Source organism: Papio anubis, chromosome 13 (assembly GCF_008728515.1).
Source record: "Papio anubis isolate 15944 chromosome 13, Panubis1.0, whole genome shotgun sequence".
Lineage (NCBI taxonomy): Eukaryota > Metazoa > Chordata > Mammalia > Primates > Cercopithecidae > Papio > Papio anubis.
Window position 1 is genome coordinate 32,829,462 of NC_044988.1, and position 23,977 is coordinate 32,853,438.

At 40.4% G+C, this 23,977-nt stretch overlaps 1 protein-coding gene across 9 annotated transcripts in view; it reads right to left on the reverse strand.

Annotated features, from left to right (window-relative positions):
* The window catches only part of GLIS3 (GLIS family zinc finger 3), a 482,902-nt gene that overhangs the window by 47,268 nt on the left and 411,657 nt on the right, over positions 1-23,977 (reverse strand). For all 9 annotated transcript variants that reach the window (XR_004177861.1, XM_009188825.4, XM_031654203.1 and 6 more), the window contains one exon: positions 7,902-8,070. Coding sequence is in view for 8 of the 9 variants with exons in the window: in XM_009188825.4 (XP_009187089.3) it covers positions 7,902-8,070 (169 nt within the window). In the remaining variant the exon portion in view is untranslated. The remainder of the gene's footprint in view (positions 1-7,901; positions 8,071-23,977) is intronic.

The window sequence follows — 23,977 nt, forward strand, 5'->3', positions numbered from 1 at the left end:
CATTGTCTTGGGAATTAACATTTGGCTCCTCGTTACTTATGCAAATTTCTGCAGCCAGCTTGAATTTCTCCCCAGAAAATGGGATTTTCTCTTCTAATGCATTGCCAGGCTATAAATTTTTCAAACTTTTATGCTGTTTCCCTTTCAAAACTGAATGCTTTTAACAGCACCCAAGTCACTTCCTGAATGCTTTGCTGCTTTGAAATTTCTTCTGCTAGATACCCTGAATCATCACTCTCAAGTTCAAAGTTCCACAAATCTCTAGAGCAGAGGCAAAATGCCACCACTCCCTTTGCTAAAACATAACAAGAGTCACCTTTGTTCCAGTTCCCAACGAGTTCCTCATTTCCATCTGAGACCACCTCAGCCTTGACTTTACTGTCCATATTGCTATCAGCATTTTGGGCAAAGCCATTCAACAAGTCTCTAGGAAATTCCAAATGTTTCCACATTTTCCTATCTTCTTCTGAAACCTCCAAACTGTTCCAACCCCTGTCTGTTACCCAGTCCCAAAGTTGCTTCCACATTTTCAGGTATCTACAGCAGCACCCGACTCTACTGGTACCGATTTACTGTTATTAGTCTGTTTTCATGCTGCTGTTAAAGACATACCCAAGACTGGGCAATTTATAAAAGAAAGAGGTTTAATTGGACTTACAGTTCCACGTGGCTGGGGAAGCCTTATAATCATGGCGGAATGTAAGGAGGAGCAACTCCCATTTTACATGGATGGCAGCAGGCAAAGAGAATGAAGAAGATGCAAAAGTGGAAACCCCTGATAAAACCCTCAGATATCATGAGACTTATTCACTACCAAAAGAACAGTATGGCAGAAACCATCCCCATGATTCAATTATCTCCCAACAGGTCCCTCCTACAACACATGGGAATTATGGGAATACAATTCAAGATGAGATTTGGGTGGGGACACAGAGCCAAACTATTATCAGTCCCCAAACCTGTGGAATACAGCAAAAGCAGTGCTAAAAGGGAAGTTTGTAGCAATAAATGCTTATATCAAAAAAGTAGAAAGATTACAAATAAACAATCTAAAAACATACCTCAAATTGGAACTAGAAAAGGAGGAACAAACCAAACCCCAGATTAGCAGAAAAAAACAAGTAATAAAGATATGAGCAGAATAATATGAAATAGAAACTAAAAAATATACAAAGAAGCAACAAAACAAAAGCTGGTTATTTGAACATATAAATAAAATTGATAAACATACAATCTACCAAGACTGAATAAGGAAGATATAAAACACCTGAACAGACCAATAATGCATAATGAGATGGAATCAGTATTAGGAAGTCTCCCCAGAAGAAAAGCCCAGGAGCAGATAGATTCACAGCAAAATTCTACCAAATGTACAGAGAACTAATACCGATCCTCTGGAAACTATTCCAAAAAATTAAAGAGGGAATTCTCCCACAGGCATTCCATGAGGCCAGCATCACCCTGATACCCACACCAGACAAAGTCACAACAACAACAACAACAACAAAAATAAAACTGCAGGCCAATATCCCTGATGAACACAGACACAAAAATCCTCAATAAAATGCCAGCAAACCAAATTCAACAGCACAAGTGCGATTTATACTAGGGAAGCAAGGAAGGTTCAACATATACAAATCAATAAATGGGATATATAACATCAAGAGAATGGGGGCAAAAAACCATATGATCATCAGTTAAAAAGAAGGAATAAATTCAATGCCTGGTAACAGAATAAGGTGACTATAGTTAAACCAAAAACATATTGTACTTGGGTGTTGGACATCCTAAATTACCTTAACTTGATCACTATGCATTATATACATGTAACAAAATTTCGCATCATATGGCCATAAATTTGCATAAAAATAAACTAAAATAAAGATAAAAAATAAAGAAAGTAAAGTAAAAAAAAACAAAAGAAATGTCAAAGTTACTCATGCAAATTACTGAAAGGCCTAGAAAGATTATACATGTATAAAAGTACCTAGAATTCCAGCAATGCCATATCTGAAATACTACATTATGGGTGAAAAGAATAAGCCTTTCCAATACTCCACAGAGACTAAAAAAAATTGTCATTCCTTATTTGGTAAAGGTGCTTTGACTACTTCTCAAAAATAATTATTCCTCACATTTGCTGCTGCTGATTGAATACTCTCTGAAGGGACTACACATCCCTTCTTTCTGTGATATTATGAAATATATATTTGGTTTTCGTCCTCATTCCTGGCATACAACTTCTAAAATTCTTGGAATCTTCGAAATGATAGTGTCTTTTTGTATGCTAATTAGTTGACTGATGGCTGGCAGCCTCTGGCTGCCTGAAAGAATGACACTGGCCACTGGAGAGACCAAGACAGGATTAGAGTGTTGACTTTCAGCCTCAACCCCCAACCTCTGAGGGAAGAGGGGCCAAAGAGTAAACTGATTACCAATGGCCAATGATTTAATCAATCATGCCTATGTAATGAAGTCTCCATAAAAATCCAAAAGGACTGGGTTCAGAGAACTTCTGGATAGCTGAACACATGGAGGTTCCTAGAGGGAGGCAGGCCTGGAGAGGGAATGGAGGTTCTGTGCCCCTTCCCATATGCCTTGACCTATACATATTTTCATTGGTATCCTTTATAATGTCCTTTATAATAAACCAGTAAATGTAAGTGTTTCCCTAAGTTCTGTGAACTGCTCCAGCAAACTAATAGAACCCGAGGAAGGGGCTGTGGAAACCCTGATTTATAGTCAGTCAGTCAGATGTACAGGCAAAATAACCCAGGTCTTGCAACTGGCATCAGAAGTAGGGGGCAGTCTTGTGGAACTGTGTCCTCAACCTGTGGAATCTGACACTCTCTCCAAGTAGAGACTGTCAGGATAGATTGCAATGAGAGGACACCAGCTGGTGTCTACTGCAGAACTGACTGCATGCTCAGTGGGTTCGGGAAAAACCCCCATACATTTGGTCACAGAAGCATTTTGTGTTGATTATTGTTAAGTGAGAGAACAGAAAAAACACTTTGGTTTTTTTCCTTATATTTACACTTTCTTTTCAGTCTTTTCTGGCTCAGCCATGGGCTCATAGGAAGCTCTTCATAAGCCTCTCCACTGTGGTCAATCCACAGGCCTCCTTCAGCTCTATTACACGACAAAGCACACCATGTTTGTGGCCGTCTTCAGAATGAAGAGAGGCAGCTGACATTTTCTTGTAAAAGATGAGCAACACAAACTCAGAGGATTTATTCTTGGAATTGTAAGATTTCTGCATTTCAAAAAGAAGCTCCCATCAATATTTTTGTTTTCTCTGGTCTAACAGACATACTATGAAACTCAATGAATTAACATTTCCAAAGATGCTGAGTTCCTCTCATGGGAAGCCACTGTCATAAAGTACCACTGGCTCATTCAACATGACATAGTAAAACACCACTTCCTGTAATAAGTTAAATCAACATTAGGTGATGTGGTGTGTAGCTTAAATCACTGAAATAATGTGTCATTCAGATAATATTTCAAAATAAAAATGGAACCTTGTCAGATTGAGAGAACTTGCATTAATTTTATTTTATGATGGTAAGGATCAAAGAACTCGATGCTAACTGGGTAGATTTGGTGGACCTTTCCTGACTTCTGACAGTGACTCAGCCCATTTTTTTTACCATGTTAAAGCTAAGTAAATGATGAATCAATGCCCGCAAAGCAGGAAAAGATGCCAGTTTCCCACTAAAAATCGCAGAGTGTGATAAACCTATTTCCGTTAAGAAAACTGCTGGAGTTTTTACTGGGGGATTTCCCAGGCAAACAGAGGCAAAGATATACAAACCAAAAGCGGAAGGTAAGCACATTTCCTCTTAGTGTTTTTATGCTGGACACTAATGCAAACCTGGTGAATAAGTCAGGGCTGTTTCATGTCATCCTCCTTTCCAAAGCTGATCGGAAGAAAGAACCTGTCACACTCACACTTGCCCACTCCAGCTGGGAAGGCAAGGGATGGGGCACACATCCAAGTACGGGAGAATACAGCAGCAAGGCAAAGCCACAAAGTGCAAATGTCCATTTCATTCTCCCATCATATAAAGTACCTCCTTCCTCTTCATTTCCCCTTTCATGATTATTTACATTATCAAACCCTATGATCATTTAACAACATCCTCTGACTTCCAAACTGAATCACTCAGCTATGCCAAAGCTGCCCGTCTTTATGTTAGTACCCACAGCTATGAAAGCCTGCTTCATGCCATATAACTTGCGAGGCACTTTATCTACTTTGGTTTATTTAATCCTAATTCTCCATAAGGTGCAATCTAAATCTCAAAAACGCTAAGAAACACCACATCATCTATGTGGTATTCCCGCCAAAAATATTTACAATGAATCTGCTTAGGGATAAAACAGTTACACAAATCCACACCATGGAACACTGTGTAAAATAAATGTCCCAAGTTCTTCAAAAATTGTCAATGTCCTGAAAGACAATAATAATAACAACAAAAAGCTGGAGAACTTCATTAGATTCAAGAAGGTGAAAAAGAAATAAAAATTAAATGCACTGGGAGATCCTTATTAGATCCCCGAATCACAAAAAGGAAAACAAACAAAAATCTCCAGCTATAGAAAACATTATTCACACAATTGGGGAAATCTGAATAGCGAGTAACTATTAGAGAATAGTATTATATCAGTGTTAAATTTCCTGAGTATGATTATTATATTGGGTTTATGTAGGAGAATGTCCTTCTTAGGAGATTGCTACTGAAGTAATTAGGGGTAATTAGGGTTGCTCAGTTATCTGCAACCATCTGTCAAATGGTTCTGCAACAATAGGCAAGAAAACAAAGAATTCTCAAAGTCAGAGAGAGAAGGAGAGAGAGAGAGAGAAAGAGAGAAAGAGACAAAGAGAGAAAGAAAGAGAAAGAGAGAGAGAAAGAAAGAAAAAGAAAGAAAAGAAAGAAAGAAAGAAAAGAAAAGAAAAAAGAAAGGAAGGAAGGATGGGAGGGAGGGAAAGAAGAAAGAAAAAAGAAAGAAAGAAAAAGAGAGAGAGAGAAAGAAAGAGAAAGAAAGAAAGAAAGAGAAAAAAAGAGGGGGGAGGGAGGGAAGGAAGGAAGAGAAAGAAAGGAAAGAAAGAAAGAAAAGAAAGAAAGAAAGAAAAAGGAAGGCAGGCAAAAATATTGACAATGGGTGAATATGAATGCAGGGTATATGCATGGGTATTCATTGTACTATTCTTGCCATTTTTTAAAATATGTTACACACTTTCAAAAGGAGCAATAAAAAATACAAAATAAAATATTTAAAAAAGACAAACACACAAACTCAAGCAGCAGGAGCAGCTAAGGAACTTGCCCACAGCCAGTTAGCAACTGTCAGAACTGGGATGCAAACTTCAGGCATTTGGGTTGTGATAGTCGTTGTCTTTGACTCTGATAATAGTTAAAATCTTTTTTCTACATGTATTCTTTTAAAGGCTGTGTACAAAAAGGAGACTCAAAGATTGTTTCTGTCTTATATTCTCGTTAAAAGTCCTTATGACTATAGATAAGGAGGTGCAGCGAATGGAGGTCCCGTCTGATCATTCCTGAGCATCTCGATGCTGTGGTGTAAGAATCTCAGCCAGGCAGAATGAAATGAGACGATGAAAAGTCTATGGTTAATATCATTTAGAACCCAACAGAAAACTACAGCAAATGTGTTTTTTTTTTTAAAAATCTTAATTTATAGGAATATATCAGATAAATGAAAGGAAAGATTTCCTGTCTCCAATGTCTGTGAACTTAATGGATGGTTATCATTTGCGCTGCTTTGCTGATAGATCCTGTGGGAGGAGGCTAATGATTTGTTTACACTTTACTTTGTGCATAGAACTGTTTTACAAAAGTCCAACATCTTCTGATTCATATTTCTAACTGCCAATCAGACATATACACATGGATCTTTTATAAATCACCTAGAATTCAAACTCCTAAAGTCAGTTTCTTATTCCCTCTTCTTCCCATTCTCCTCCACTGAATATTGTTTTATCCTCCACACTACCACACTCTTTTTGTATTTTTCAGTTTCTATTAATGACACAATCTTGGTGTCTGGGGGTAAAACTCATAAATGAATTTTGGTCCCTCCTCTTTGCTCCACATATATATTAATGATTGGTAATTCTGCCTCCTAAATAATTGCTCTTGAATAAATTCTCCATACTCACTGCTTTGCCTTCCTTCAAGTAACCATATTGCTTACAAGGACTCCTGCAATATTCTTCTCCTTGTTTTTCCTGTCTCTCCTTCCAAGTTCAGTTACTCAACTATCTTGTCACCTGAATTCTTTTGCTGTAATGTCAATCTGATTGTGTTTCTCTCTTAACAACGAAGCTATAATGGTTCTTCACTCCTAGCAGGATAAGAGACAAATTCCTTAGCATCAAATACACAATTCCACATGAGCCAACCTACTATTATCTGACTTCATCAGCCATGTACGCCTGGATGCTGTCATCCCAAGCTACTGAGACCTTCCCTGACGGTGTCCTCTCTGTTCCCTCTGTTCCTCACATCCTGCATACATTCTTCTTGCTGCCTGGGATGCTGTGCCCTATTGAGGCATCCAGAAAAGACTTAGTCTTCCTTCAATGCCTACATCACTGTGTCTTTCTCTCCCTCGCTCCCTGAGACAGATTTAGAGATATCCTCTTTAGGCTCCTGTGGTATCTCTATTACATCATTTAACCAAACAGCCTTATGATACTTCATTTGAATGCCTGTCCTCACCATTCAAACCTGTAAAGACAGGAGCATGTTTTAATAACTTTTTGGACTCCAACATCCAACACAGAGTCTGACACATAGAAGGTATTCAACAGACGTTCATTAAACAAAATAATATTAATAAAGGGAGAAAGGCATAAACAATAAAATATATGGTTTATCAGTATTAAAACCACAGATTACCAAACTCATAGGTCAGGTCAACAATGATGGAACCAGAGATTGCTGGTGAAATGAAAGATTCAAAACTTTTATTCCTGCTGCCTACTCAACCCATTATTTTGTTCAACAATTGCCCACTACTCCAAGCTTGCACAGAGTTCCTACAAGAACTTCTTTTTCCTCTGGATGTCTGGGAGTAACCAGGTAGGTTAACTCAAGCCAGACGACAAGTGGAGAGAGGTGACAAGAGGTGTGTTGGGCACCTCGGAGAGGACTGAAGCGTCCAACCTTCTTCCAAAGCTACCTGTACTGATGCAGCTGTACACTTGCCCTTGAGCAAAAGAAGTTCATTAGAGCCTGGTCCACAAAAGGGGAAGGAGATGGAGAAGCGAGAGATGCAGACTCTTGTTTTGGTTTGTGGTCCACAGAAACACACAACAGATTGGGAAACAGAAGTATGAAGGGCTTTGAAAGGTCTCTGGGGCCAATAAAGCATTCAGGAGTAAAAATATCATGAAGATGATGGTTGTTTAAAAATTTTCTCCCAGAAGTCCTTTATGAGACTGATATTAACACTAAGTATTCAATGAGCAGCCTATATAAAATCCTGTGCCCTAACAATACTGATTTATGTGGCAAGGGCACCATCTGATATCGGGAAGTGTTTCGTCCTGCACATACATTACCTTAAAACTGGGTTTCTGAAACAGACCGAGGAAAGGTAGAAAGGGAAATTCTGGTGTGTTTCCAGCATCTGAAACTTCGGCGGGCTATTGCCAATATCATTTCATTTGTTTTCCCATAGAAAAATGAAACAGATAATGAGATATTTGGTCCACGTGCTTTGTGTATGTACTTTTAAAATGTCACCTTTGGGTAACTCAACCCACCAACAGATTATTAATAAAATTCAGCAACTGTCAAAGCACTTCTCTGTGGAGGGAGGTTTGGCGGCGACACCTATTAGGAGAGAGAGACAGATGGCCTTACCTCTCAGCTCCTGCGTCCACAGCTGTGAGTGGAGGTAACTGGGAGGAGGGGTTGTGGGGGCTCCCCTGTACACTATGTCCTGGAGAAGGGTGACTGACAGGATGTGGGGGTGGCACGGCCCCAGCAGCTGTTCCACTTCGGCTTGAATAATTGCTGGAGAAAATGGGAGCTGAAATCAAGGGAGAACAAACATGAGACCGTGCCCCGAAGGAAGCCCACATTTTTTAAATACCAAAGGCTGACAGCAAGCATATTTGAGGGGCTTGTTTGTTTTTCTCTCTGTGGTTTTCAGGGAACAGTTCTCCCCTTCTTGGGTACACACAGCTTTTATTTTCGTGATGGAACAGGTTCCTCCAGAGCTCACGTTTGACTCACTTCAGGCTGACGTTCACGGCCTGTCTCCTAAGTGTTGCCATGCCCTGCCAGTTCCCTGTCTGGACACTGTATAATTAGTCAATCTTGTACTGTTTGCATCTGTGCCAAGGTCTCTGTATTAGCACTTTTCAGTCACAGGGGATGAGAGTCAGGTAACAGAGTATTTGGTCAGCTCACCGAGAAGGGCACAGCACAGGCCTTCTTCCTCTTCTCACTGCTGCAGTGAGCCACAGTGGGTCAGCTGGGGTTCCTCTCTGTCACTGCTAAATCAATGTAATGAGAACTGGAGCTTCCCTGATCCTAGTGTGAACATAGGATCCTACACCCTTTTAACTTAAGAAAGCAACTAACCCAGGGAATTTTCCTGATGGTGTGATGAATATACTTGGCCTTCATCAAAGAGGAGTCTCTCAAACTACGAAAAAACAGCTCTGGGATCTTCCCCCACTGTTGCCCGTTATGACACAGAGAGTGAGTTACAGCCCCATTCACAGGGGCAGCCTACCTTTCGAGAACTGTATTCGACCTCAAATGTGAATATGTGCCCATTTAGATCAGCTAATTGGTACGATGTCACAGAAGAAACTGGGGCTTGTCACTTTCAGAGTCTATCAGAAAGGTTCCCTCAGTGTCTGGGACCTACTCCGTAGACATCTCATTATGCTGCAATCATGGCAGCAGCATTAGGCTGATTCTCTTCAACTTCCTTCTTTGTACAAAGTTATGCTGAGCTCCATACCCATTTCTGTTCTTTTTGAACTTACTCTACTAATATCAAAGAATAAATGGATTTTTTAAAAAAAATAAATCAGGTTCAGGATTAAGAAAGAGAAGCCACATTATCAAAAAGATTTGAGGGTTTAAAAGTTCAGGGAGTTGTATTTTTATACCAGTACCACTTTTCCCCAACCTCTCCAGGATAGAATGAGTACCCCAGATGACCTAGCCCCCAAAAGCTTAATCCAAAGGAACAAGAGTTCAAGTATTTCAAGGAACATGTAAAGAGGCAGAATTACCATCTTCCCGCTCAAAAAGCTACTGACAAGGGTGTGATCTGATTTGAAGGGTTTATTTCTGGTAAATCAGCATTCTGTCAGGTTAACTCTTGTCCTCAGAAGCCTGTACCCACCACAGTCCTCCAAAGAGGTGGTGAGGCCTGAAAATGCTTACCAGCTCAGAAAGGCAAGGCTGAGCTTCTGTTGTGTGCGTCAGCTTCCGTACAAGTTGCATATTTGCAAACTCGCTAGAGTCACCTTATGAATCACTAACCTCATTTATGCTCAGCTAGCTCAGGGAACCACAATTCTGCTTGTATTCCAAATAATAATTTTACCCAGGGGAGAAGGCTGTTTGGATTGACTGTGGCAATAGTTTCAAAACTGGTGTTTGTCAGCATGGAGCTCGGTGTTTTATATACTATTCCAAAATCTGATGGAATAATAAAGGTCACAGAGATACTGTGAAAACACAGCTAACTTCTTTTTTCTGCTTCAGTGTAGAAATGTGAGCTCTCCTATTTATTTTGTTGTAGCTGCTGAATGCACCCGGTATTTATTTTTCCCCGGAGGTTTTTTTGTATGTATGTGCCTGTGTTTATCACAAGGGAAGCCTTGCCCCTGCTGTTTACAACCCAATGGGCAACAAGGAAACTTGGTGTGCACACTCTGTGCTCTACTCTACGGTCCAACAGAAAGTGTGCTGCTTCTCAGAGGTCTATATTAGTTACACTTGGCATTAGCTACAATGACACAGGCTGGGAAATTGGGGATTGTTTGTAGCCTGCCACTTGCTCAGAGTTAAGCCTGGTTTAGGACCTCTCTTTCATCCCATTTAACAGCCAGGAACAACCATCCATCATCTGCCTGTCCATCATCCATCTGTTCACCCATCTATCATTCAGCCATTATTTTAATATTCAATATTGATTAAGTGTCTATTACGTGCTTGATACTCTACTATATGTGGGTCCCTGTCCTTGTAATTTAGTGAAGCGAGTAGACCTCCCTATATCGGTTTTACTAAAATACCAAGACCTATTAGTGTAAATCATTGGACAATGTTAAAAGCACTTTAACGCACTGTCTTATTTGTGACCCCACAATGTATCTGGCCAAACCAGACAACTGACCACACTCATGTATTATGACAATTTATACTACTGAGCTTTTTTCTGTGATGCCCTCTACCTTTTTCTACTCACTTTATTATGTTTGCTCTATATACAGAGTTAACAGTGTTCTTTTTATTCTTCTCTTAGCAGGCAATTATTCCACAAATATGTATGGGGTACCTATCGTGTGGCAGACATGAAGCTGGGTCCTGGGACAGGAAACAAGACATCCTTGGTGCCTAGTATCTCCAAACAGCATCAGTTCATGTTCATTGAGTAAACAATGATGAAAAGATATAAATGCCAATGGAATGTTGGGGCTCAGTGACTAGGACAGGGACAGAAAGGAACATTTATCCACCAACTCCTATTCCTCATCTGTCGACAGTTGCCCCATCGGTCAAGATTAATTTGCTCACACTTTCAGGGGCACATGTACCAGAGTGGCTAAATGTTCTCACAGACGCCCGACATCAGGGTATCAGAGAAGCCTCAGGGCAGAAATCCAGAGGGACATGGTGCAATTGAGGAAAGGTGCTACCAAGCTATGGCTGGTGCATCAGCTGGCTGCCTTAACAAAGGCCACTAGAAACAGGTGGTGAAGGGGATGCTAGGTGGGGCACACAAGGTGTCTGGTATAGGGCTGAAGGCTCCAGAATGTGCCTTCCAGCTGTGCTGGTGTTGACTGACTGCCAATCAAGCCCACGTCAACTGGTGTTGACTGACCAGCAGTCAAGCCCACATCCATAGCCCTTCCCTTGAATGCTATGGCTGGTGAAGGGGACAGAAAAGGGCAGTGGTCCTCTTTTAGGGCCCCATGAGAATAAGAAAGGGAGGGCTTTAGGGTTCGATTTAAAATCTCGATTTGGAAAATGTACTGAATAGTTTCTTATCTAGGGTGTAGGGAATCACTTCTCTGGAAAACAAGGTCTATGCCTTGCCTTTGTTTTCTATATTATAGGAAAATCTTACTTCTGGTGAGATTACAACCTAGTAGAAGCCTGTACGTCAGTGTCTACTTGAGAGCACTTTGCATGCCAAGTTCATGCCATGACTGCTCATTGTAGACATCGCTTGTGACCAAGATGATGACCAGAAATTTGGAGGAAGTAACAACAGACACAAGCATGCTTTCCAACATTTATCCAATCCCCATCTCACATACCCTTCAAAAAAAAATGGACAACACTCTGGAGTCAGAGAGCTGTGGCTTCAACAGAATTGTCCTTTGTCTCTGCCAATGATCCACTGTGGCACAGGAAATGCCTCTTTTACTTACCCTGACTAATAGGAATTTCTGACCATATCACAGTCACGCATCCAGAATTCAATCTTTATTACTACAGTGTAGGAATATTCTTTTATTCATTCATCCTTTCAAACACAATTTTTCAGCACCTACTCCGCACCAGGCAGGTGCTAATGTCTATTAATGTTCTAAGTCTGAATACCTGCCGACTTCATACAGACTTTCCCACCACAACATATGGTTCCAGACAAATGTTCAGGTTTTGCCAAGTGATTTTTAACCTCAGGAAGAAAATCTCCACCTTAGAGTAAAACTGCAATGCCATTTGCAAAAGGAAAAACCTCCTTCCATACACATTCAAAATAATTTTCCAAACTCAACCAATAGAGCACACAATGTGGCCTATCGACCAAAACATAAGGAAGAGAGCTGATCCCTCCAGAATACCGGGCAATATTAACAAAACTGTTGTGATCAAATCAGTTGACACACACAGGCTGCCCCGCAGGAGCAGCCTTCATTGTCTGTGTCAACTCAGGGGTCATTACTGCTTTTAAGGCTGGAAGAGGGCTTGTAAGTGAACTTCCAGACATAGCTGATGACTGGCAGCTGGAACAACTGATTAAGCACAGCAGAGGAACATATTGGAAATTCTTATTGCTTTTGTGATTAAGAGATGGTAGTCTCCCTAAGGAAATAAAAGCCTGTTCTTGAGATGAATATGTGAGACCTGTCTTCATCAGACGGCCAGGAATTGGCCTCCCTGCTGCCATGGGCTTTCTCTCTCTTAGTGACCTGGCTCACTGCAGTCTCTCATCCATCTACAGTAGAGGTAGGTGGAAGTAACTCAGTTGAGCTTTATAATTTTAACAAAGCAGCATCTGTTGATCTATGTGGTTCTCAGGTGTCATCTCATCAGCTACCAGGGCATTCTAGGTGGCACCTATAGCTCAGGTTAATTTGGTTAGTATGCAGTTCTCTCTTTGTCCAAATGAAAACTACTAATCTGTATTTCTAATGGATACAAACAGGGCATCCTTGGGGTTACTTCAGCTGTAATATATTTATTGTGTGGATGGATGGAGGCCAAGAGTGTTAGTAGCATCCCCAAATAAAGATTACTTGTCTCAGGCCATCGCCAGAGCGGAGGAAGGCTACCATAGGCATTGCTTGGTAACAGTGTTTTCATCATTTTAGAGGGAAAAGGTGAAGACCTGGGCTAAGGCATATTAAAAACAGCCAATATGAATTCTTGTTTAAAACTATGTGAGCAGCAACAGTCCTGCTTCTCAAGCTTTAATGTGCAAATAAATCATCAAGGTAAAATATAGATTCTGACTCACTAAGTCTTGGGGGTGCTGACATTCTGAACTTCTAACAAACTATCAAAGTCCCTGGTGGTGCTGAGGCTGCTGGTATGGAAACTACACTTTGAGTAGTAGGTGCTGGGGATCCTGTCTCAGCTTCATTTCATCTTCTTGCTGCCCCTTGATACCTTGGAATCAATAGTTAAGATTTATTGAGCATTTATAATGTGCAAAGTTCTTTATAAACATTTTCCTAGTTTACTGATGAGGAACTTGAGGCCTATTCTGGTTCCTGGTTAAGTTACCTGGCCTAGGTCACATGGCGGGCAAATAGTGGAGCTGGAATTCAAACCCGGGAAGCCTGATTTTATTAATAGATCCCATGACCCTGCCCACCACCCTACATTGCCTCCCAAAGGCAAGAAAGATTCAAGAAAAGGCATAGAAGTATTGTATCAGGGCCCCTGAACACTCTGTTTGCAAAGGCTGCTTGTTGCCAATGGCCACTAATCCCCCACCACAAACAACACATGAGTAGCTTTAGCCATCAAACTGTGGGTTAGAATGCAAAAAGGATATTCCCATTTCTGTTTCCGCCCATCCTGAAAGCAATTTAACATTGAAGAGAGAAGTTTTCCAGCTCCTAAAATTATTTCAGGCAAGAAATTAACTGAATTATTTGGTTTAGAAAACAAACAGCTGGTAGGAAATGTGCTTTTTCCCAAATAAAGATTTCAGATACTTGCCAGAGGCATATTGATCCACTGTTGGGAAAAGAAGAAAGGCAGGGAAGGGTTATTCATGAGCAATTAGTTATATGCATCCTTTACCACAAGCAAGAATGATGTTCTGGGCTGAAAGGCCACCAATTGTCAATAATGCACCAAGGGGAGGTTTACTGTGCGGATCTGCAACCACTGAGCTGCTTTGTAAATCTGCACTGGAGTCACTCATGGTTGCATTATGGCCATGGTGCTGCTCCTCATGAAGGCTTGCTCTCATAGAAAAGGGGGAACTGGTATTATCCACAGACTGTGAATTCACATGTAAGTAGTGACAGAGTAATGTTGAGATCCTGACAAATGACATTAGTTGCTTGGTGGCTGGAACATGGGAAGAGGTACTGGCTCACCATTCATCTCTTGGGCAGTATTTCCAGGGTCAAGGCACAGAAGATAAGCTAATCAATGACATCAGGGTAAATGAGTGTTCACAGAGGCACTAAAATGAACGGGAAGCCCCATGTGAATGGTGAGGTGAATCTTGTCTCTTTGTCTCTCTCCCTGGAGAATTTGAGAGCTGGGAAAAGTTCAGGAACAACTGGACAATAGAAATTCTGATTCCCCCTGCCTCATCCGAAATCAGGCACTCTATAGAGATAGTGTCAGCATGGTTATTAACAGAACAAAGCATACACAATGTGAGACAGACCTGAATTTGAATCCTAGCCTTAGCAATGTGTCCTAGGCAAATCACTTAGCCTAAGGTTTCAATTTCTTCATCTTAAATAAGGATAATACCTCACTGGACTGTGAGGAGGATTATAGCAGGAGCAGAAAACACTTAGCATACACCTGAACGCCAGTCAAGTGCTCAAGAAACCATTGTTGCTATTATTTGGCTACTTATATTATTGTAATTATTACCATTATTAATAGAACTAGGGAAAGATAAGGGTACCTGTTGCTCCCAAATGGTAAATCTTGAATAAAGTATGACCTCCTATATAAACTACAGATGGAAGAATTCACACAAATATAAACTGTGGTGTTATTTTAAAAATGCAGAAGACTTTACACATCATACTCAAATAAGCTTTTTGTTGTTCCATTTTTTTTTATACGAGTTGCTATAAAGTGGGGCCTATGAAAGAATCCTCAAGGGTTAAAATGTACTTTATTTTGCAGGAGTAGAGTAGTACACACCTTTGAGTTACAACCCATAATGCATTTCAGTTTAAAAGATAACAAGTCATTTTCATGCATGACTGTACTTCGTTAAGGAGTGAAAATGGGCTGTTACTAAAATGTCAACACAATTGTCCCTCTTGAAGCTTAGTTTATCTTGAAGTATTTTTACACTTTCAGCACTTCTTTTTGTTTGTTTCTCCAAGAGCATAAAGATTCAGAATTTTCAGGATTCAAGAAAGACTTTCCCTTCAGGCATTCTGAAGAAAATTACCAATACTGGGGGTGACTCAGGTTTTGGCCCCCAATAGTGAAAATATAGGGTCTGATATCTTCTGTTTTCTTTTTTTTTTTTTCATTTCACCTTGGAGCAATTTAATTGTGTTGTCCTTCAATGAAAAATGCTCTCTGAACCTAAATTCACAAACCAGAAGCAGATTTCTAGCAAGGAAAATAAACTGTCAGGGTCACTTGGAAGGCTGCATTTGGTATTGAAGTTAATTGGAGAACAGGAGAGAGGCCTCAGCTAATCTTAGCCTTGCTGACAATGAGTAGAAGGAACTAGTTTTCTTTTTTCTTTCTTCTTAATGTCTGAGCATTTCCCCCCTTCCCCTGCCTCTGCATCAGGAAGGGCATCATTCCATATTCTACCTGTATTAGGAAAAAGTAGCTTCTTAAGGGTTTGCACAGTCATCTCTCTAATCTTTCCCTTCTCCTTCTGGCATGAATACTTTCAATATTGCCAATCCCTAAAAATCTATTATTTCTGCCTGTCTTTTTTTTCCTTCCCACTTTGCGGGATAGAGTATCATTATCCAGCAGCCCTGATAAGAGGATAATGAAACAATCCCTTCTCAACTGGATCGGGCGACTGTCAGACTAAAATGACACCACCCGTACATCCTTGACATGCTACCCTAAGCTAATTGATGGCAAACATTGGCAACTGTCTCCGGTACACGAAGACAAAGAAAACATACTCATGTCACCTGATGGGAGAGCTACCTGGCAACGGATAAACAAGTGTGTTAGGGAGGCATTCTATTAAGGTAAGTGAGGGCACGGCTCTGTAGAACATGCCTATTAACTTTGAGCTTAAGCGTGCTGCTATTCTCTAGGGAACAGAAATAAATAAAGCAAAATGAGAATTTATTGATGTCTGGACAGCTACATGAATATTCAGGTTCTCTTACAAATAGATATTCCCCCATGAGCCCCAAACTTCTGTGTAGGCTGCCCAATTACATTTCCACATCATGCAGCTGGATTTATAGCCAGGGAAGGGGTGTTAGTGTTTGGAAGAGGATACAGGCTTATATGCTTTTCTGGAGTTCCCTACAATACAACTAGAAGATAATGGCTGATGCCATCCACATAAATGTCAAAAGGTACCATCAAGCATTCCTAAATACCAGGTCTAATTAACTTCATGTTAGGAAAAGCTCTGGAAACATCTGCATTTCAGAACAAAGACATTTTGTTACCAGTAGAATGGCATCATCTGGCAGCTCTATCAACTTCTCTGGGACGAACCTTTCATACAGCCCTCTTAGATCTTTCCAAACAATGCATGACACAGCTAACCTCAAATCTCCTACCTTTTCTGTCTTTTCTCCACCTCCCAACCTACCAGCTACTCACCCTCAAAGGATTCATTACACAGAAAGTCAATAAAACAACTAGAACGAGCACACGATTCAGACTACCCTGTGGGAAATCTGTCATTTCTTCCTGGTCTGTGTGTTATGTTAACTCTCATTAGGGTAGAGTGGGAAGGCAGAAAAAAAGGAGAAAGATGGGGCAGACATGGCCAATCACTCCTGGAAGTTCTCACAGAAAGATCCCTCACCTTTTTTTGGAAATAAAAGTTTTACTTGGCCACAAAAAACAAAGTTGCAGTACAAAATACTGGGTTTCCAATCTCCTCATTACTCATCCCTCAGCTATCTCCTACCTGTACCATGTTAACCACAAAAGATATTTCCTCCCTTTCAGAGCGTGCTGGGACAATCCCACCCACTCTACTTTCACGTGACTTCTAAAATCACTTCACAGTGAAGGCTTCTTGGAAATAGATTTTTAGCATAGACAGCCAATCTGATTTTTAATGCACTATTATTCTAGCCAAAGTCAAGGGTTGACCTACCAACTCTGAACTCTCTCAGAGAGCCTCTCCCTTTCCTAGATGTGTAAAATGAAGTGACAACAGCCCTTCTGGAGAATTATGGTATAGTGAGGAACTCACAGCTTTGATTATCATGAGCCCTGGGGGAAATGGCATCTATAAGCTGGTTTTATTATGACTCTAGAGAACCCCCTTTCCTCCTTTTTTCACACTCTGACCACATTTCCATTTGGCCATCAGGTACTTCATGTCACCTCCTAGCTTACTTTACTCTGAAGATAGATGCTAGAAGGCACTTACATGCTGTCATGAATTTATGCCCATATACAACATTTTTTTCAAATCATTTTTATTTAAAGGCTTTTATCTGTATCTGGAATGGAGGGTTCAGCCTCCAGTTATATCTATTTCAAACATCCTTGTTGCTGGTAGAAAATATATTTTGAGGAAGCAAGCGATATCCCTGTTAGAATGTGACTAGCTGGGTCCCTAAAGTTCAATATTTCAATTACTTGCTTTACTTCAGGATTTAATTTATATGTCTAGGAGAGGCTTAGATTTTTGAAAACATAATCCTTGATATTCAAGAATTTGAGATACTTTCCTTTCTAGGAAAAAAATCTTGGGCAGAATAAAACCAGGACTGCTCCTGCCTCTGATCTCTCTGCCAGCCTTTAGCACCTCGTAACTAGAATGGAGCCCCACCCATCCTGCGGCAGCTTCTTCCTAAGTGAGAGCCACATTAGTCAGTGCTGCCACAATGGCCCAGGCTGCTTCTGCAGGTGTCTCCTTGCAATTTGTTGACTTTAACCAGTAATAGTTCCATTTGAGGGCCACTACTTTTGCGGTTCCATACAGTGCCCTGGGAGAACTACGAGTATTGGGTGGTACATGTGTTCTGGATGCCTTCAATGGAAACAGCTCTGCCATTATCTGTTTTAAATATTGGGCCTTAAAAAGTCTCCAAAAACGCCGGGCGCGGTGGCTCAAGCCTGTAATCCCAGCACTTTGGGAGGCCGAGACGGGCGGATCACGAGGTCAGAGATCGGTGACCTCATCCCATAACACTGTGAAACCCTGTCTCTACTGGGGGTGGCCGCCAAAAAACTAGCCGGGCGAGGTGGCGGGCGCTCTGTAGTCCCAGCTACTCTGGGAGGCTGAGGCAGGAGAATGGCACAAACCCGGGAGGCGAGCCAGCAGCCGGAGATCCCGGGTCAGTGCACTCCAGCCTGGCTACAGCCAGCGACTCGTCCCCAAAAAAAAAAAAAAAAAAGTCTCCAAAAACCCATGGACTAGAAGACTACTGAAGTATTTGCTAAATCTAAAATATTATGGGGATCAATAAAATGATAAAACCTGCATGTATTACATGATCCTAAACTGTCTTATAATACATTCTCCTCTTTAATTCATTCAATTAATCAACTTGATGCCTTGATTTCACTCAGTCATTCTGATGAATGTCTCAGATGTAAGTATAAAACAGGACTTGGCAAACCTTTGTTTTAAAGGAGCAGACAGTAAATATTTTAGGCTTTGCAGGCAAGAGGCAATGTTCATATTCTTCAGGCAACCGTTCTCACCTAAAGGCTAATAACTTAAAAAAATTTTTTACATTAAAAACTCCTAAAACCATCCTTAGTTCTCAGGTCATGCAAAAACATGGGGCAGGCCAGATTTGGCCTGTGGGCCATAGTTTGCTGATTCTCAGTGTAATAACTGTTGCATGCTAACTACTAAGAACCATCATGAAAAGACTAGGGAACTGTTTTTGAAATATGAAAACTAAATTTGAGGTAAGCAACAGTCAAGAACAGCTTTTTTAGACACCTTAGAGTATATTTTGAGATAAATGACATGGACTGGAAGAGCCTATTTACAAAATGACCTCAGGACAGGGGCCACACCCCAGCAATACCAAAACAAGGAGTGTGTAAAGTTGCACTGGCCAAGGCCATCAATCCCATTTCTCCTTTTCTCCACCTGCCTAACTGTCACAAATTCACTGTTCATTAAATTCATTTTTCAAGCAGGCAATGGCACTCTGTACAACCAGTATAAGCATACTTCTACTCTTCATGGCAACAAAAAAAAAAGTCTCATTTGCAGATCAGAAAATGGGCCTTAGAATACAGAGGCGCCAGTCCTCACCTTGACTTAAATTCTTCTTGGAAGGAACACTTTATGTCAGCACATCTGTTACTGACTACCAAGTAGTAGCACCCAGCATAAAAGACACGGATAGAAGGGGTTCTATTCACTGCCACAGACATTGACTTGGTTCACAAGTAATTATCTAAGATTTTAAGCAAAGGGGAAAGAAAAAAAGAGAAAAGAACATGAGCATCTGCCAACTGCCGGGCAGTGTCCTAAACTCTTTTACGCTATCTCATTTAGTTCTCGTAACAGTCCTATGAAGTCAGTATTATTATCATTATAGAAAAGGAAACATAACCTCCCCAAACTGAATATCTAGGGACTGGAGATCCGGAATTGGAGTTTAGATTTAGCTCCATGTTCTTTCTGGCATAGCATGCTGTCTCTAATAAAACAAACCAACAAAACAAAACAAAACAACAACAACAACAACACTATTTTTGAATGACCAAACCCTAGTAACCATCAATATACAATTTTGACATTGTGAGTATGGAGGCATTGCCACCCCAGTGATGGGTTTGTAATCCCAATTTGTTTTTCTTTAGAGAGCTGCAGTAGATTTCTTTAATTAAAAAATGCCATGTGAACTACTGGCAAAGTAGTGGAATACGAAATGTAAAGAAACATATTACAGTTTTCTTTTATTCTACTGAATGATGTTGATTATATTCCCAAAATTTTAGGCTTCCACTTTTCCAGAAGAAGAAGGAGGAGGAGGAGGAAGGAGGAAAAAAGAAGGAAGAAGGAAGAAGGAGGAAGAAGGAGAAGAAGAAGAAAGTAGAAGGAGGAGGAAGAAGAGGAGGACAAGAAGGTAGGTAATCGGTAATCTGTGGCACCTGTTCTCTAATTTTCAGAACTATAGCATGTATTTTTATAGTATTTAGATAAAAGCAACAATAATTACAACTACTAGACGCTGAACACTTACTATGTTTCAAGAACTCTTTATGTAATTTAATCCAGCAATTGATCGCACTAAGAGGAAAAGTTAGGTTACAGGAAGAAGTATCATTTCCATTTATAAATGTTACATTTGAGCATAGATTGGCTAAACCTATGATCACAGGGATTGTACAAAACATAGTCAGTAATGCAATTTAAGAAAAAAAAAGCCGCTGCCATGGTGCATGCTTGTAATCTCAGAACTTTGGGAGACCAAGGCAGGAAGATAACTTGAGGCCAGAAGTTTGACATAAGCCTGGGTAAGACCTTGTCTCTACACAAAATAATTTTTAAAATAAATTAGCCAGGTGGGGTGGCACACACCTGAAGTCTCAGCTACTCAGAAGGTTGAGGCAGGAGGATCACTTGAGCCCAGGGGTTCAAGGTTACAGTGAGCTATGATCATACCACTGCACTCTAGCCTGAGTGGCAAAGTGAGATCCTGTCTCAAAAGAAAAGACACAAAATACTGTCCATTCTTGCTTTTTGTACAGCTATGACTCTGAACCGCGTTAGTCCTCCAGAACTATGAATCCTAGATCATTACTTTCCCAACTGCAAAATCTTCTAGGGTAGCTGATGCGTCGCATCTTTCATGAAGTACATCCACTTCTCAGAAACGTTTGATAGGTATCCCTGTTAACCAGCTTGAGGAGCAAATTCCTATGCGCGTTGATGAGGCTACATCCCATTTTCTTCTTAATCATGAAGAGTTCCCTTTTCTGAAGCCACTCACTCCTAGAAGGTAGAAATAAGGACTTTCTCTTTGTCCCCACGGAAAAGGTTCCAGTGAAGCTTACAGACCCTTCACTTCCTAAGGTGGGGCTAGGTGTTAGTAGAAACTCCAGGGTAAGACTCAACTCTGAAATCCAGAGCTGATGGGTAGTGAGTGTAGAAGCAGGACATGAGCAGCTAAGTTCACTAGAGAGAACAGGACTGGAGTCTCAGGAGCAAACCCAGGTCACAGCTAGAACCAGGGAGTTCTGGAAGCAAAGCAAAAGCAGCGTGGAAATTTAGGTAGAAAAACTAAGACTCCAAGAAGGCAGCTGCAACTTCTGATGAATCAATGCCTGCTGTGAAGGCAGCGTTAATGGTTTGAGTCATGGCCAGGGCACCTGAGCAGGGCAGATCAGCCCATGACAATATTGAGGAAGATACCATAAAAGCCAGTCTTCTGGGACAGTGCTGATAGCTGTGTGGAATGAATAAATTCCACAATACTGTCTCTATTCAGTGCCTGCAATATTCTCTCTTATTACTGTAAAATATGGCAAGTAATATCCAAGTTATAATTCATTAATGTCCCTTAATTTAGAGTCTTTGCTATTCTTAACATTGTCAGTACCCATGCAAGTATAAAAAAGATGAAATTTCACTGTGGCTACAAACACCCTGAATATGAACAGTTTTTTTTTTTCTTTACTCTTCACATGAAAGAGACATAACCATCTATGTTTTTCTTTCCTTGGAAGGTAAATTCAGTTGAAGCAGAAAGTCAGAACTTTAGACTCAGCAGTCTGGTCTATAACTTCTTAACCATAAAAAGTATTAGCTTCTCATTTCAGAAATTCTATCCTGAATTCTCTGTTTTGCCACCCTTAAGACCTGCTTCAGGAACACCTCAAAGTATAATAGACCCAACCTTCTCTTCTCATATTCCAGTTGATTACTGGTGAAATTATACTCACTTAACTTTTATTTTAAGTTCAAGGGTACATGTGCAGGTTTGTTATATAGATAAGTTTGTGTCATGGGGGTTTGCTGTACAGATTATTTCATTGCCCAGGTATTAAGTCTAGTTGTTTTTCCTGATCCTCTCCCTCCTCTCACCCTCCACCTTCCGATAGAAATAATAATATAAAAATAATCAATACTTTTCCCAATAAGGATAAAGCTACAATTGCCCAGCCTCACTACTTGCCTCTCCTCCTCAGTGAGGTATGGAATTGTTTTTGCTCACCCACAAAAATATTTTTACAGCAAAACTTGCACATATTGTAAAACTGGGTAATTCAGCTTAATCTTGCATGAAAAACTAACATGAATACAAGGGAATAAGTGGGTATGAAAAATTGAAGCACCAAATTAAGCAGCCTGCAAACATATAAAGGCATTAACATTAGCTGCATACATGCAAATGTGCCCTGTGCTGGCTGGGAATCAGAATCTTCATTGTCTTCAGCTGAGTGGTTATGAGATCTCATTCTTAATCAAAATATGAGCAGTGCCATTATAACGCTGCTGTGGGGTGACAAGCAAAATATCCACCTATAGGTTTTATGTAGTGAGAAACAGAAATAGACACTACAGTGCAATTCTAATTCTAACTCCTCCCAGTCAAGATTCAGGTCATGTTTTCCCAGAAGTCATATGCCTACATTTTATGATCCAGAGCAATGGCTTTCAAAGGGTGAAAAACATTTGACCAGCAGCAGCACCTGGACCAGCAACACCTGGTGGTGTCACCTGGGAACTTGTTAGAAATGTCTGGCAGAAATTCAGATTCTTGGGACTCACTCAGACCTTCTGAATCAGAAACGCTGGGGGTGGGGCCCAGCAAACTGTATTTTCACAAGATTTCCAGGCGATTTGATGCATACTGAAGGACTGGCTCAGGACTGGGGGGGGGGGCACAATTAACAGGTTAAAACAACCAGTGCCTACAACAGAGAAGTATGAGGCTTGCTCCTGACCTCAGCATTCTCCAATCTTGCTCAGTGGACCATCCACAGATGCAAGAGAGGTTACAAAAACTGCAAGGTTTTGATAGCAGTTCAAAGGAATGCTTCACACAGACTTTGCCAAATGTTTACCTTTAAATCCCTTTTGTGCCCCAAGTTTCCACCTCCTTCTGACCAATTCCAAAACTGTTCTGCTGCTTTTTCACCTTTGTAAATTCCAAGCAAAGCAGTGCTTTTGAAGTTAATGCAAGTAATAACTATGCATTTTTATAATGCTCTATGTCTTTTTAAAGACTTTTACATAGTTATGTTGTTTAATCTTCACAACTCTCCTATAAAGTTTAACCTACTGGGAAATGTGTGTGGTAGTTTAGAACCCTCTAATAAATCTCTAACTTAATAACCATTTTTTGAGAACAGACTATATGAGGCACTTTTACAGAAAATTATTTCTAACACAACTCTGCAAGCCGTCCCATGACAGCAAATATACCCAATTTAAGAATGTAGAAAACGTACTAAAACATATACCATAAAATTACATTAAAATGAAATATTAACTATTTCACAAATTTATGTTAAATCCTGTATAGATTTTTATATGGTGCTATTTATTATAAAAAGTAATAATATTGTAAGAGAGAAGCCATGACCTCCCAGTCAGGAGGGTAGAGGGAAGAGAACAACACGTGACTTCAAATAATCCTCCTCCCAAAAAAGTCTTTTTCCTTCTACATTTCCCTATATTATCTGAAAAAAAACACCTATTTTTTTTCCGGAAAAATCTAAGGTTACATTCAAAATTTGGATAATTCAACAGGACTTGTAAGCTCTAAACATAACAATTGTTTTATAACCCAATACAATTGGAATTAATAAAATTCCCTTCTTCTTGTAGATTTCTCTTGTTCCAGCTGTGTTAGCTCATCCTTGATGAGTAGTTTCTGTGGGACTCAAACATCTCAACCACACTGGCCTCTATGATGTCTTCATGGCTTAGGTCATCTGCTAAGGTCATGTTTTACTGAATCTGTAGTACAGCTTCTGTTTGAAAGGAGCCATAATTTTTGTGATCACTCATGGGACAGATGATCTTCCATACAGCATTCACTGTTAATAAATGGACTCCCTGCCAAGACCAGGCACTGGTCCACACTGTCCATGATATCTCAGACTCACCAAGTGTGGGCTTCTAGATACCATTAGTTCATCACAGGTGT